A 15718-nucleotide genomic window follows, 5' to 3' on the forward strand; every position below is an offset into this window, starting at 1 on the left:
ACAGCGTGGATTGACGACCAGGATGCATCCTAACACCGCTGTAACACAGAGGCAAGATGCCGGAAGCCCAAGAGGCCCCGATCGCCCTGGTCGAATGCGCCATAACCCAAAAAGGGGGGCGCACGCCCCTTCAGGGCATAGGCCTGAAGCACAATCCGTCGGAACCACCTAGGAACGGTGGCCGACGAGACTGCCAGGCCCTCTTGTAGGGCCAGCCACCGACACGAACAGTGACCCCGACTTTCGGAATGGAACTGTAAACATATAAGTACACTCGTAGGGCCGGAACCACATCCAGAGGATGCAAAGTGGCCTCCTCCTGGCATTTCGGCTGAGGACATAAGGATGGAAGAACAATGTCCACCTCAATGTGAAAAGCCGAAACGACCTTAGGGAGAAAAAACGGCTGCAGCACCACCTCATCCATACGGATGACCAAGTAGGGAGCCTTGCAAGACAAGGCCGCCAGATCAGACAGACACCCGTCTGATCGAGGCAATTGCTACCAGAAATAAAATCACCTTTAGTGACAAACAAAAAAACCTCCCGAATGTCCTCAAAGGGAGCATCCCGAAGCACTGAAAGGACTAAATTCAAGTCCCATGGGGGTAAAGGAGGGCGTACCGGAGGGGCCACCTGCCAGACCCCCTGACCCAACGTACGCACCCAGGAGTGCAACGCCAAGGGTCGCCGCAATAAAAAAAAAGCCAGAGCAGAAATCTGGCTCCCAACCATACGTAAGGCGAGAGCCTGAATCACACCCTGATGCAAAGACAGCAGAACCCTGTACACAACGCATGTACGAGAGTGCCAGTTCATCTCCCTACACACAGAGATGTAGGCCTTCCATGTATGAGGAAAAAAAACTACGTGAGGTAGACCTAAGTGCACGCAGCACGGTAGAGACCACCAAGCCCAATAGGCCTCGGTCCTTAAGCCCCTGGCTCTCAACAGCCGCGCCGATAAGGCCGGTGGCTGTGAAACAGGGTGGAAGATCGGACCCTGTAGCAGAAGATCATTTCCCAGGGGAAGACGCTAGGGGGCATCTGCCACCAGCCGCATTAGGACCACGTACCAGAAGCGACGCGGCCAAACTGGAGCAATCAGAACTGATAGAATCCCCACAGCTTCCTCTCAGCGCAGCAGGCGAGGAAGAAGCTTCCGAGGAGGGAAGGTGTAAAGTAGGCGATAGTGACCCCCAAGGAGCCACCAACGCGCCTGGCGCGTCCGCCCACGGGTCCTTAAACCTGGCCATGAACCGTGGCACCTACCGATAGAGACGGGACGCTAGAAGGTCCACGTCCGGAGTGCCCCACTTTCGGCACAGACCCCGAAACACCTGTGGGTGGAGAGACCACTCTCCATGGCCCAGTGCAGTGCGACTTAGGTAGTCGGCTAGCCAATTCCGTATTCCCGGCCGATAGAGCCGGAACGGACCCTTCGACCCACCGAAGGATGTGCGCGACACCCGTCGCTGCAACAGAACTCTGTGTGCCTCCCTGATGATCAACCTACGCCAAGGCCGTGGCGTCATCGGACAGGATCCTGACCTGTCGGCCCTGTAGATCCAGGGACCACCTGGCAAGGCAAAGCTTGATCGCTCAGAGCTCCAGAACGTTGATCAGTAGGCAGGACTCCACCTGAGTCCAGTGCCCCTGGGCTGATTGGGTGCCCCAAGCGCCCCTTCCCAACCGGAGAGGCTGGCATCCGTCGTGACCACTGTCCAGCAGAAAAAAAGACTTTTCGGCCCGAAGCACCGGAAACGCCAGCCACCACACCAGGGGAGACAAGATCAGATGACTCAATTGAATCTGGTAATCCAGAGATGACGGAAGCTAGTCCCATCGTGACAGCAATTCCCTCCGTAGTACCCTGGCGTGGAATTGGACATACGGAACCGCCTCGAACGAGGCCACCAACGGACCCAGAATCTTCCTGCAGAATCGCAGAGATGACCGCTTCTGGGTCGGCAACTGCTGCACAGCAGACAGCAGAATCTGAAGTTTTTCCGTTAGGAGAAAAACACTCCCGCCCCGGCGGAATCCAGTACTAGTCCCAGGTAACACGTGATAGACACGGCTCCACCAATGCAGAGCTCGAAGAAGCATGTCGGCCAGACATCCCATGATAACAAAACCCCCGCTGTCACAGCCGGGCCAGTATCGGGACGAGCACCTTGGCGAAAACCCGCCGAACGGGAAGGACACCAATTAAAATGGTCCCCCCCGACCGCAAAGCACAGAAACTCTGGTGCTTTGAGGATACGCGAACAAGTAGGTACGCGTTCATGACATCCAAGGATGCCAGAAAAAAATCCCCCTGATGGAGTGCCGCTATTACCAAAGGGAATCGACACCACCTGAAAGTTTGCACCTTGACAAAACAAACGAGGGACATGAGGCCCAGGATTGACCGGGCCCCATCCTCCGTGGGGACACAAACAGAATGGAGTAAAACCCCTGAGACCGTTCCAACGAGGGAACTGACACAATCACTCCCCTGACCAGAAGATCCTTAACAGCCCCTGACAGAGCCAACCGGCGAACCGGAGGAGGCAAGAGGCCGGAGGGAAAAAACCTGTTTGGCAGACAAGAGAGAAACTCAATCTTGTACCCCAAGGAAACCACTTCGCAACCCCAACGGTCGGAGAGGAGAGATCTCCACCGAGCCATGAATGTGCGAAGCCAGTCTCTCACCCGAGACACGGGCAGGAGCAGACCTACAGGCGGAAGCAGGTACGTCCGTGGACTTGTTAGGCATGCGGTATCAGGTGCCCTGCTACCCCGCGGCGGGGGTTTAAGCACCATGTAGACCTATCCCCACCGCACAGGGCGGGCGAAAAAACGCTCGGAGGTAGTCAAGGAGTGTCCATGCGCAGGGCAAGGTCCCAAGCCCTTTCCTGACCGTGGGAACAGCATGTGCTTACCACCCGTGGCATCCACAATGATGCCACCCAGGGAAGTCCCAAAAGGACCGTTCCCCCTTAAAGGCCATCACCAAGGCCTCCCTAGAGGACTAGTCCGCAGACCAGCTCCTCAGCCACACAAGGCAGCGCAGAACCCTGCATAGACGGAAGCCCCGGAACGTATCCATGGCCGCCTCGCAGAGAAAATTCTGACCCTGAACTATCGTTCAGCCAGGTCCCAAGAGGACTCGGAAGCCCCTACTTCCAGCTCCTGCAGCAGGAGCTTCGCCCTTCCAGTCGGGGCCTGACCAGGGCCCCCGGGCCAGAGCCGGCCTCACCGCCCAACCCACCACCGTGAATAGGGAGCGGGCCACGGCCTCCACTCTCCTATCAGCGGGATCCTGAAATGCAGGAGCCCCTCCCACAGGCAACGTGGTGGCCCTGCTCAGTCTGGACATAGGGGGTCCACTGGCGGAGGAGAGACCTACTTTTTTTTTTTTAAATCCCTCTCAAGGGGGGTAACGGGTTGCAAAGTTTTTTGACAAACTTTTTGCAGTGCATCCCATTCCTTGTATAACATATTGTCCAAATAATGAACACAAGGAACCCTTCAGCAGTGCGTGGCGGTCTGCGGATCCAAAAGGTACTGACACGGTGGTGTCTCCGCCACATCCTCAATTTTTAGAGTCTCACGCACCACAGAAAAAAACAAGAGCTCCAACAATTTTTGCTGACACTGCAGCAGACATCCTCACTATCCATGTGGGTCAAATCCGCAGCCTCTGACAAACCAGAACCAGATTCCATGTCAGAGACATCCCCAGAAGCAGGCTCAGGGAGGGGGCGCTTTTTTACCCCCCATCCGGGCACTAGCTGCTGCAAACCTGGCAAGAAAAACCAGGATAGCCAACAAACAGATGTGGCAGGGGAAGGGACGCTAAGGGTTAACTCAGGCCTAGTGTAGAGGGAGACCTGGCTCAGGTTCCATAGTGCCAGCGATGAGACACCCCCCCTGCAAGGCAGGACAAAAAAAAAAATCCCCACTGGTCACCTCCCTGCAGCTAAAGGAGAGCATGGGGGCCTCTGGTACTCACCACCCCACCCATTGCAGCGTGGTCCGACAAGGACAGGGTGTGCTGAGAGCCGTGCAGCGCTGTGTCTGTTTTTCCCTGAGACACATCCGAGGTGATTGCAGCGCCAACAGCCGACACATGAGGCAGACGAAAATATGAAGATGGCCGCCCAATGCTGAAAAAAAAAAACGCTTAGGTCTACAAGAAAATGGCCACCGGGCTATACAAGGCTAGGCTCCGACAAAATGGCCGCCAATGACGCAGATTTAAAAAGACTAAAAAACAATGTGTTATTAAAAGATATTAACAAAACATTAACAGCGCTAAAATGAGCCTATGAATGGCTTATGAGTCTAATACTCATATACTGCAATGATTAATTTGAGAAAAAGCCTTTAGGACTATATATACACCACGTTGAATATCTCTAATGAATATATAACATGGGTTCCCACTCTTTGTAGTTTCATTAGTAGTAGTCCATGCAATTCCTCAGATGCAAACAGTTCTTTGTTAGGAGTGATCCCACAGTGTAGGTGTTTATCTGCTCAGATGCTGATAGAGACTCTCTGTGATTTCCCCCCTAAGATTTTGTACTCACCAGAATGTAGTACTTTAAAATCATTGGATACATCCACTTGTAGCAATCACGCATCGGTTCTCCTCCTCTGGTGTATGGTGATGATCTGTGTGTTATTAATCAGTGTAGTTTCTTTTTTTAAGCCATGTTTCCAGATGTTTCCATTAGTAATGTCTTCTTCTTGATCAGACTTTGGGTCATGACCCAAAGTCTGATCAAGAAGAAGACATTACTAATGGAAACATCTGGAAACATGGCTTAAAAAAAGAAAAACTACACTGATTAATAACACACGGATCATCACCATACACCAGAGGAGGAGAACCGATGCGTGATTGCTACAAGTGGATGTATCCAATGATTTTAAAGTACTACATTCTGGTGAGTACAAAATCTTAGGGAGGAAATCACAGAGAGTCTATCAGCATCTGAGCAGATAAACACCTACACTGTGGGATCACTCCTAACAAAGAACTGTTTGCATCTGAGGAATTGCATGGACTACTACTAATGAAACTACAAAGAGTGGGAACCCATGTTATATATTCATTATAGATATTCAACGTGGTGTATATATAGTCCTAAAGACTTTTTCTCAAATTAATCATTGCAGTATATGAGTATTAGACTCATAAGCCATTCATAGGCTCATTTTAGCGCTGTTAATGTTTTGTTAATATCTTTTAATAACACATTGTTTTTTAGTACCATTTTATTATAATAGCTGCTTTTCTACTGCATAAAACAATTATCTATTCAACTATTTTTCCATTGAGCGCTAGGATCAGAATAATCCGTTGGCTATTTCTGATACAATTTTTTTCAAGATTTAAAAAGACAGTGACTTTTTTTTTTTTTCAGCAACTGTCACACAGAAACACCTCACAGCACACTGCAAAGGCCCAGAAGTGAACACCACAGCCCCCTGCAGTGACACACACACAGCCCTGCTACACCCGGGCCCAGTGACATGAGCCCCAGAAAAAAAAAAAAACCCTCACAGCCGTCACCCAAAAAGGGAACGAGGGAGAGGAATAAGGGAGAGAGGAAAGCAGGGAAAAAACCCTCAGTCGACCTCCCAAGGTAAACATTCCAGCCAGACCACTTACCTGAGTAAGAGGTCACTACTTACCCGTCCTGCGACTACCCGGCTGGAGGTATCCCAGACAGAACCAACGTCCGTGAACGGCATGGCTGTCGGCCAGACACACTGTGACAAGGCCATAGAGACCGGTCATATGTGTGCCCTAAAACCGAAGTTCCCCGGCCGCCCCTGGAGCAACGGGGCCTGTCGTGGACGTCCCAAAGCTAAGCTAAGGGCCGGCACACGCTCGAAGGCCGAACCTGGGGGGACTACAAGGGTCGAGGACCCAGCCTGTCACCCAGTCGGCTGTTGATAGAAGAATCGCAGGATTCAAAATTGCAGGAACAAAATAATAAAAGCGAGAAAATCGCAAGAAAAAAAACTCCAGAGTCCAGGAACTCCAGAGAGATCCTGACTCTCCTGTCGTTAGGCAGAAAAAGACCGAGGCTCCTAGAGCAGGGTGTGGGTTATGCCTGGGGGAGCCACGCCCCCTGGGAGGAGCGGCACGAAGGAAAGGTTTTAACACTTTAAGTGCTGTTAAATTCTGCCAAAATCTCCTGGTAGGAAGAAGCATAACCCTAATGTCAATGAAGGCTGTGTCCGTCTATGAACGGAAGAGTAAGCTAACCGGTGAGAGCCTAGCGATGCAAGTTCTTCCTCCAAGTAGTACCATATGGGCTCTCGCATCATCGTGTTTACCGAATAGCTGACTCTGGTGTGCATCAGACCTTAAACCAAAACGTCATCCTAAAGGGGAAGTTACGCATTATGCCCCCCCCCCCCCCCTCATTATTGGCACCTGCGGGGTGGGGGAGAAGGGGAAGAAAGTACCTGGCTTTCTGGGACATGTCACAGAAGGCTGAAAGACCATTCACAAAGTTCAGCACGGCTCACGCACTACCAGTGGGCAGCTGGCTGTCAATCTGCAAGGAATCACAGCAGGTTGTCCATAGTAAACATGCTGCCGTCAGGGACCCGAAGACTGGTGAAGAAGTCATTCAGGCGAGCATGGTGCTGGACCCCTGGACAGTTGTGCTTTTATTAAAAAGTTAGCAGCTAGAGTATTTGTAGCTGCTGACTTAATTTTAAATCCAAAATGCTAAACTACTTTAATGATCTGACCAATTAACAGAGTTTCTTCTGTTAAACAAAGAATACTTCTAAATTCTCTACACAAACTATATACAAAGAATTTTCATTCATAAATCAGTATACCACATTTGCCTTACAATTTTCTTAAAAACAAAAGCTAGTGTACCTTTGATCTTTTGCTTGGTGTATAAGCCTTTGAATTACTGAAAATTAGCCTCACGTCCTTGTACATTTCCGTAGGAGATTTGTAAGTCCCAGCCTCAAGTTTTTCTTTTACTGTTCCAAAATCCATAGGTGTGTCTATAATGTCTCTATAATCCTATAAAATAAAACACATTGTTGTACAACATTCCAATATCTTTTTCAGAGCTGAAAACATTAGGACAGAATCAACTTTTTTCCTTAACTTTAAATTCCATATCTTGGAGTACCGTACAGAACACAAGAATTAATAGACCGTAGTGCATTTGCCACTCATTTCAGGTGACTGGACACTGGCAAAAGCTTTGCAGTGTCCACCCCCTAATGCATCCATATAACCTCTCCATGAAACTCCAGCTTTGTAAATTCCATATCTTGGCGTGTACAGGACAAAGCTGGAGTTTCATGGAGAGGTTGAATGAATGAATGACTTGTATAGCGCAACGCATGCAAACTGAATCGCCTCTGGGCGCTTTTTCCAGCCAGTATCAGCTTGGCTGGTGCGGTCATTTTTACCCCGTAGGATCATGACACGCTAGGGACACACAGTCATACACACATATATACATATATACTGGGCCAATTTGGACGAGATCCAATTTACCTACCAGCATGTCTTTGGAGTGTGGAAGGAAACCGGAGTACCCGGAGGAAACCCACACAGACACAGGGAGAACATGTAAACTCCAGGCAGATGGTGTCGTGGTTGGGATTCGAACCAGCGAACCTTTTGCTGCTAGGCGAAAGTGCTATTCACTGCACCACTGTGCAGTGGATGCATTAGGGGGAGGACACTGCAAAGCTTTTGCCAGTGTCCAGTCAACTGAAATGAGTGGCAAATGCACTACGGTCTATTAATTCTTGTGTTCTGTACGGTACTCCAAGATATGGAATTTACAGACACGACAAAATACCCTTTATCTTCAACATACAGTATGTGACACATGGACCATGGGCATCTCCAAGCAATATTCTAAGGGTGGGCAAAAAATTAGCTTAACAGTTACAAGAGGCCCACAGGAAAACAAAAGAAAACAGTCAGTAGGCTCAAACTGCTGCTGGCGCAAGCTATAGTAGAGGTTTACAGCCAATAACTACTGTGTGAAGGAAGGTGAACCAATAGAGGCTGAGCTCAAGGAAAACCATAAACTCTAGAGACTGCAGGGGCCCCTTTCTCAACGGGAGGGCTCAAGCAGAGATAGGGGGCCCCCTAAAAACAAAAAAAAAAAAAAAAACAAAAAAAAAACATAGTTTTACCCCCACTAGCGGCCAAGAAAGGGTTAAAAAAAACACACAGCAAAGTGCCTCTGCAGAGGCAGTATAGGCGCGGTGCCCCAATGATTTCAATGAGAAGGAGCGGTATACACACCGCTCCAAAGATGCTGCTAGTAGGACTTTTTTGACCGTCCTGCTAGCGCAGGGCTTTCACACTGGAGAGACAGCAGCGACTGTTTCAGGTCGGTCTGCAGGCGCTATTCGTAGCGCTATAGTGCCTGAAAACCGACCCAGTGTGAAAGGGGTCTCAACATATGTACCCATCAGTGTGCCCCTTTAACAGCACGCTGACGGGCACATTTGATGTCAAGGGGCACGCCGACGGGCACATTTGATGTCAAGGGGCACGCCGACGGGCACATTTGATGTCAAGGGGCACGCCGACGGGCACATTTGATGTCAAGGGGCACGCCGACGGGCACATTTGATGTCAAGGGGCACGCCGACGGGCACATTTGATGTCAAGGGGCACGCCGACGGGCACATTTCATGTCAAGGGGCATGCCGACGGGCACATTTCATGTCAAGGGGCACGCCGACGGGCACATTTGATGTCAAGGGGCACGCCGACGGGCACATTTGATGTCAAGGGGCACGCCGACGGGCACATTTGATGTCAACGGGCACGCCGACGGGCACATTTGATGAAGGGGCACGCTGACGGGCACATTTTGTTGTGCTCATCAGAGTGCCCCTGTAAACACCCCACATACCTTGTGGCAGGCAGGGATAAGGAGGTAACAAGCTGCAGGGGACGAAAGCTTCCCCGGGAGTCTTGCTTAAAGGGCGCGCATAGCACATCATACCTCACAGCTCCCACTAGATAAGAGGAGGCAGGGGCGTGCACATCATGGCTTACCTTGCCGCTTGATCCTTGTTCAGACCATGGGCTGCCATTTAGTGATGGCTGCACTAGAGGGTGGACCCAGCAAAGCTTTTGCCAGTGTCCAATCACCTGAAAGTAGCAGCATATAACGTCTATGACTCAATTCCTGTGTCCCGCACTATATGATAAAGATATGTCACAATATACCGTATTTTCCGGCGTATAAGACGACCCCCTAATTTTCCAGGAAAAATTTTGGTTTTGGGATATATTCACTGTATAAGACTACCCCCTTCTTACTAGTCTTTCTGGAAGCTGAGGGGTAGCCAGAACCGCTGACAGAAACAGGCTTTTTCAGATCTCACTGCACTGTGCCATTACATTGCATGCCCCCACTGTGCCATCACTTGCCCCCCACTGTGTCATCACTTGCCCCTCACTGTGTCATCACTTGCCCCTCACTGTGTCATCACTTGCCCCTCACTGTGTCATCACTTGCCCCTCACTGTGTCATCACTTGCCCCTCACTGTGTCATCACTTGCCCCTCACTGTGTCATCACTTGCCCCTCACTGTGCCTGAACTTGTTGCCCCCACTGTGCCTGAACTTGTTGCCCCCACTGTGCCTGAACTTGTTGCCCCCACTGTGCCTTAACTTGTTGCCCCCACTGTGCCTTAACTTGTTGCCCCCACTGTGCCTTAACTTGTTGCCCCCCTGTGCAATCACCGCAAACACTCACTTTTTTTTGCCGGCGGTGACAGTCTCCATAAGGCGAGCGCGAGCGTCAATGATTTGAAAGCCGCGCGCCTTCTCTTCAGAGTGTTCTGTGATAGGCGGAACACAAATTTTCCCAGCAGCGCCTCTGTTCTGTGTTCCGCCTATCACGGACGTCTTCTCATCTCGTCCGAGGATGAGAAGGCATCTGTGATAGGAGAAACACAGAACAGAGGCGCTGCTGGGAAGATTTTTGTTCCTCCTATCACAGAACACTCTGAGGAGAAGGAGCGTCATTTAAATCATTGACGCTCGCGCTCGCCGTATGGAGACTGTCACCACCGGCAAAAAAAGTGAGCACAAAGACCGTACCCGGCGTATAAGACGACCCCCGACTTTGGATGCATGTTTTTGCATCCAGAAAGTCGTCTTATACGCCGGAAAATACGGTATACATTCATGAAAACCACTGACTTTTTAAACAGTGTTGAATTGCAACAAATTTTTAGCTTAAAGAAAAAAAGCAAGGTGAGGGAATTTTTTTTTTTTTTTTTTTTAAATCTACTCCCATTTGAACTTCAATTAAAATTATACGACCAAAATACTTACTGAATATTCATGGACGTCAACAGGGTGCCTGAAAGGTTCAGAGTCTTCACACTGAAAAATTAGATTTAACAGCTCCTGGCATTGCTTCTTCCAAGACTGTATATCATAAGACTGGGCTCGGCTACGCAGTGTTCTCCTTGGCCGATATTCCTACAATTAGCAAGCAATACTTAGAATTTCAGATTTGAAAATTCAATAATATCTTGTACAACAATTATTCCAATAGAAGGACCAATATATAGCCAGTTTAAGTGAAGTGTCCTGATCTGTGATGCAATATAGTATGCCTTGCATGAGAATGCCATGGAGGTGGGCATTTTCCGACCTTTCACTAAATTATTAACAGGCTGGCTGTTCGACTGATTCTCTTGTTTCACGTGCGTCTCCCTTTAATGTTGAAGTCTGCGTGTAAACAGCTGCAAGGCAACTAGAATTTTCAGAAGGAAGTCAGGTATGGCAGTCCTATATTTCTAATATGACAGAATAGGATTCACAAATCGCATCAACCAGAACTTTTTCTCTTGGACACTGGCCAAACCAGGGATAGCCTCTACTCTGTCCTAGAAATATGGATGACAGTTTGAAGTCACCAGCACTCCAAATGAATGCGCTTCATTCAGTGACTATATTACTTTGTGAACATTTGTTTCTTATGCCATAAGTGACTTGGTCATCACAACAAATGCATGAACAACATTCATTTGGAGTTATGGTTTCACATCTAGTTAGTTCTGGCATTGTACCATCTGTGGCATACACTTCGAGCATTCATCAATAAAAGGTCAAGTATTGTAGGGAGTTGTAGCTTCTATTTAAACTACCTAGGAAAAAAAAAATGTCAGACCTGCCTTTCTTCAGCCTGACCTTGTTCTAGTTCTTATGTCTGCTTGCCCTCTGTGACTGTACCACTTCTAGGCCTCCGCTCTTAAGAAAAATCCCTGCCATTGGGGCCTGTGAGGCTATCAGTGGAACCTCTCAGCCTTCCCTTCCTTCCACAGTGGAACCCCCCTGTCCTGACCGTCACCCAGAGAAGGGTCTAAATTCTCAACATTGCACATGGGCACCAGCTACTTCTTGGAACACTGACTGTCTGGCCTAGTGCTTTTTTGGGGAATCTACATTGCAGGACACTGTCATGACTTCCTGTGAGGAGAGCAGCCATTGTTAAGCCTAGTGGACAACACATCGCTGAAGGCCTTAGTGCCTTGAAAGATTAGGCTGGAATCAGCCGAGTCTGGTTTCAGTGTTGGAAACTGTCACCTATAGGCAAGGGTATAGGTATAGGGTATATACCTATAGGCAACCTTGGTGCAAAGGTCCACAGCAGGTTTACCTTAAGGGAGACAAGAAATTAATCCTCTCTCCTCCATTGCAGGAGTATTGGGCGATCCCTCTCTTAGCGACCATTGCCCTTCTCTCATCAACTTGGTCAACTTTGGCTTCCTTCTCCAGTAGTGCGGGTCTATTTTCTGAGCAGTCTGTGTCTGCCTCTCTTCAACGGTCCACTGGTAAAGATTCTCTGTCTGAGAAGATGTATCAGTTTCTACCTTCCTCTGTCTACATACCTTTGTGGGGATGCTTAAACGCACTCGATCCCTTTGGTCATGTTGACTTCATGGAATTAAAATCCTGAGCGCTGGCAGACTTAGGAGTCCCTTGACACCCTGGAGGTTGTTCTAGCCATTCAGGGTTTATCCAATAAGGTCTTGCTTAGTAAAGTTAGTAGGGACAGAAACATAATTCAGGTTTTCATTCCTTGACCCTATTAGGTCAGGGGTGTAAAGGCTTAGGTTCTTCCCACCTAGACCGGTGGGCCTTTCTTGCCAGGGCCTGTTCTGTCTAGGTTCCGCCTCTGAATCAATTATTTTTGGGGGGTCACCCCATTTTCTGTTGACCACATCAGGTTGTGCATCTTTCCTGCCTACAAAATAATATTTTTGTCCTTCCATTTTTTTGGGGTTCAGATCACCTCATTTGACCCGGGTTTAGGTTTTCTCTGCATGTGTATTGAAGTGAATAAAGGAAGATTTTTTTTTAGCTTCAAAAAGAGTACATAGGGGAAATTATACTTTCATATATGTTCAATTATTTTTTCCCATATTTATTCCTTTAATTACTTGATTTTAACCCTGATGAAGGGGGGAGCATTGAGCCCCTGAAACGTATTGGATTTGCTGCTAAATAAAAATATTTTATGGACTGTACGAACTAGTGTGTCGCTCTTGAAAATATGGGAGCAACACACTAGATGGTACAGTTCAATATTATAGCTCCTTCCATATGGTGAGTATCTTCTCTGGTGGTGACTTACTATCTTGGTCTTAAGCATCAGGTTGATTCTGTGTCCTCCCTCTTGTCATGTTGGCAGATTCCCCTATGCCGGCAGTTGCCAGTTTGGTTCCTTTGGACCTGTTAGCAGTTGTACTGTTGCCTTCCCCTCAATTGGACCTTTTTATAGTATCTGAATTCCTGTTACCCTCAATGGACTATAAGGCAGGGTTTATGTATTCACTGGATTGAGGGACATAGATGTGTTTATATTCATTCCCTTGGTAATGCTAGCAATAAATGAAGGCATGCTGGGTAAAGGAGTGGTTATCCTGGGCTGGCCTACAATTTTGTTTGCGTTAGCCAGTTTCCAATCGTCCTGTAGTCGGCAGTATAACCGGACTGTATATCCATTCCTGGGTCCCCCTCAATGGATGCATGAATGTTAAGGATTTAACAGTGAGTACAAAGATCCTATTATCTTTATTACACCGTTTTGGACTCTTTTTCTGCATACGGTTTTGGAAGCTGCCACATTTACATGCTACATAAAGAAAGCATCTTCCTGCTTCCATATTGTTGTCATTGCCTCCGATATCACACAACACCCAAACACACTTGGTTTGAGAAGGAAGACTGACATCACAAATGTCCAGCAAAAAACTGAATAGATGACTCGAGACTCTCTGCAACATGACACCTGTTACGAGTTACACATTTATTTTACATGCTAAATGGAGAGTAGAATGTTAGATTAGCACTGGTAAAGCAAGTCTGCTTTAAGAAAAAAAGGAATGTTTTCATTTTAAAAATTATAAATAGATAATGCTATTGTGACACAACATAACAACTTTAGAAACTTTCATTCTGCAACATGGTTTATATAAGTGGTCTCAAAACTGTGGCCAGTGGGACAAGAGCAGCAGTTTGTTCACCATTATCTGACCCTTGGGGCACTGTTCCTCTCACCGACAATGGGACACTATTTCTGCCACAAATAAATAAAAAAATGGTGGCACACTATTTCTCCAACTAAAACCAATGACGGTGCACTATTTCTCCCACTAAAACTAAATGAGAGCGCACCATTTCTCCCACTAAAACCAATGACGGCGCACCATTTCTCCCACTAAAACTAATGACGGCGCACTATTTCTCACACTAAAACTAATGACGGCGCACTATTTCTCCCACTAAAACTAAATGATGGCGCACCATTTCTCCCACTAAGAATAAATGATAGCGCACCATTTCGCCCACTAAAACTAAGTGATGGCGCACCATTTCGCCCACTAAAACTAAATGATGGCGCACTATTACTCCCACTAAAACTAAATGATGGCACACTATTACTCCCACTAAAACTAAATGATGGCACACCATTTCTCCTTCTACTGACCACAGGCACCATGTAATCTTTTTTTACTCCAATTGACCACCAAGCTGGGGACGTTATTCCACTGCTACGAACGCTGGGGTATTGCTTACTTCCACTGGCCACAGTACGGCCACCTAAAGTCTAAAAAGGTAGCAAACTGGCCTTACAATTCGTTAGGTAACAGCTGTTTATGTGCAGTAAAGCATTCTTTGTGTACTAAACTTAAATATCCAGGTAAAATTAGGTACAAAATGATGTTTGCGTTTTGGTTTAGTTTATAAAAATTAAAGACTGAATAAAAAAAATAAAAAAAAAAAGGTAAAAAGGGTGAAGTCTGCGTTAACACGCTGCACCTATTTTCATTTCTCTACCACTCAGTATTAGCACCCATTACCTTGCTCTTCCTAGTGGATGTCCCAGGTAAATCTGCATCTTTTTCTTCTTCCTTTAAGGTACAAAAAGAGGTTCATGATTAAAAACATATAAAATGTGAATTTTTTTTATTTTTAGAATACTAGAAATTTTGTAAACACCATCTCCTCCCAATGGCCCCATCTAGAATTACAGGATATCTTGCATACACAGAATGTTCCAAATTAGTTCTCCCAACTTTATAAATTTTAGTATTGTTTTAGTTTTATACACAATGTTCCACACTTCCCATAGTGTACACCAGTGTTATTGTAATTTTATTAACATGTATATTGCTGAGCTACAGTGCCATATCTTGAGCATGCTTATAAAATTTAGGGTAGCCACTTCAGAGAGTGGACAAAACCCCAGAATGTATTGCCTTTCTTAGCAAACACTCCCCCATAGCCCCACGGAAGCTTAAAGGAGAAGTATAGTCAAAGCTGGTTTGGCTGAACTTCTCCTATGGATCACAGGAGTGCAGATCGTTTTGCACTCCTGTAACCTGTTTTAGGCTGAGAGTGGGCTCTCTGCAGACATCACCAATATCAGTTCAAGCACCGCATCTTTCTGACCACAGAGTCTGGACTGACACCAGGCTCTGCCTCTCAGCAAGCTGCTGAGAGTCCGAGACCACCACTCCGCCCCCTCCACAGCCCAGCGCTCCGAGTGCGGAGGCAGATGCGCAAGAGAGCTGTGACCGACAGTCTACAGGTCTCTGCTCAGGGAGCTGTGAAAACAGATCTACAGAATTTGATCACTTGGTTCTCAGTGCAGTGGGGCCGGCGACAGATGCAGCATCTACTAAGGCAAGTATAAATGTGAAAAAAAGAAAAGAAAAAAGTCCTTTACTTCTCTTTAAAAGTTTACACCTTTGGGGTACTGCTAAAACATCCAGCTAATGCTGCTGGTTTCACCTCCGTTAATTGCCGATGATGATCTTTATACCACTAGCCGATATCCCAATTGTTCTGGTACAAGTGCTTTAATATTAATATTTGATGCAAGTGATTTTATGCAATTTTGTCTACTTTTTCTATCTACGCACTGGTGGAGTACATTCTTTCACAAGGCAGTTACCGCAATATGCTATAAGGTTAGTCCAGCAGGGGACTCTTTTGCAACAATATTTAAAGCTACATTTCACGTTCATGTACCAACAACTACTGATGATAATTTCTTGGTAAGAAATTGTGTTGACTAGTCATACCTGTCTGTTTACAGGGTAAACCATTCCCCTTAAAGTGGATATAAACCTGATGGCATTTGACCTAAGCACATATCTGCAGGGGTTGCTCATCT

General features: G+C 47.1%; 1 protein-coding gene across 1 annotated transcript in view; it reads right to left on the minus strand.

The window, feature by feature from the left end:
- The window catches only part of LOC120937056 (pleckstrin homology domain interacting protein), a 194934-nt gene that overhangs the window by 15393 nt on the left and 163823 nt on the right, over positions 1-15718 (minus strand). Inside the window, exons 35-37 of the mRNA XM_040349995.1 lie at positions 14400-14450; positions 10360-10509; positions 6901-7053 (exon numbers count right to left, since the gene is read on the minus strand). Of these exons, the coding sequence (XP_040205929.1) occupies positions 6901-7053; positions 10360-10509; positions 14400-14450 (354 nt within the window). The remainder of the gene's footprint in view (positions 1-6900; positions 7054-10359; positions 10510-14399; positions 14451-15718) is intronic.

The sequence above is a fragment of the Rana temporaria genome, chromosome 4 (genome assembly GCF_905171775.1).
Source record: "Rana temporaria chromosome 4, aRanTem1.1, whole genome shotgun sequence".
In the NCBI taxonomy this organism is placed as follows: domain Eukaryota; kingdom Metazoa; phylum Chordata; class Amphibia; order Anura; family Ranidae; genus Rana; species Rana temporaria.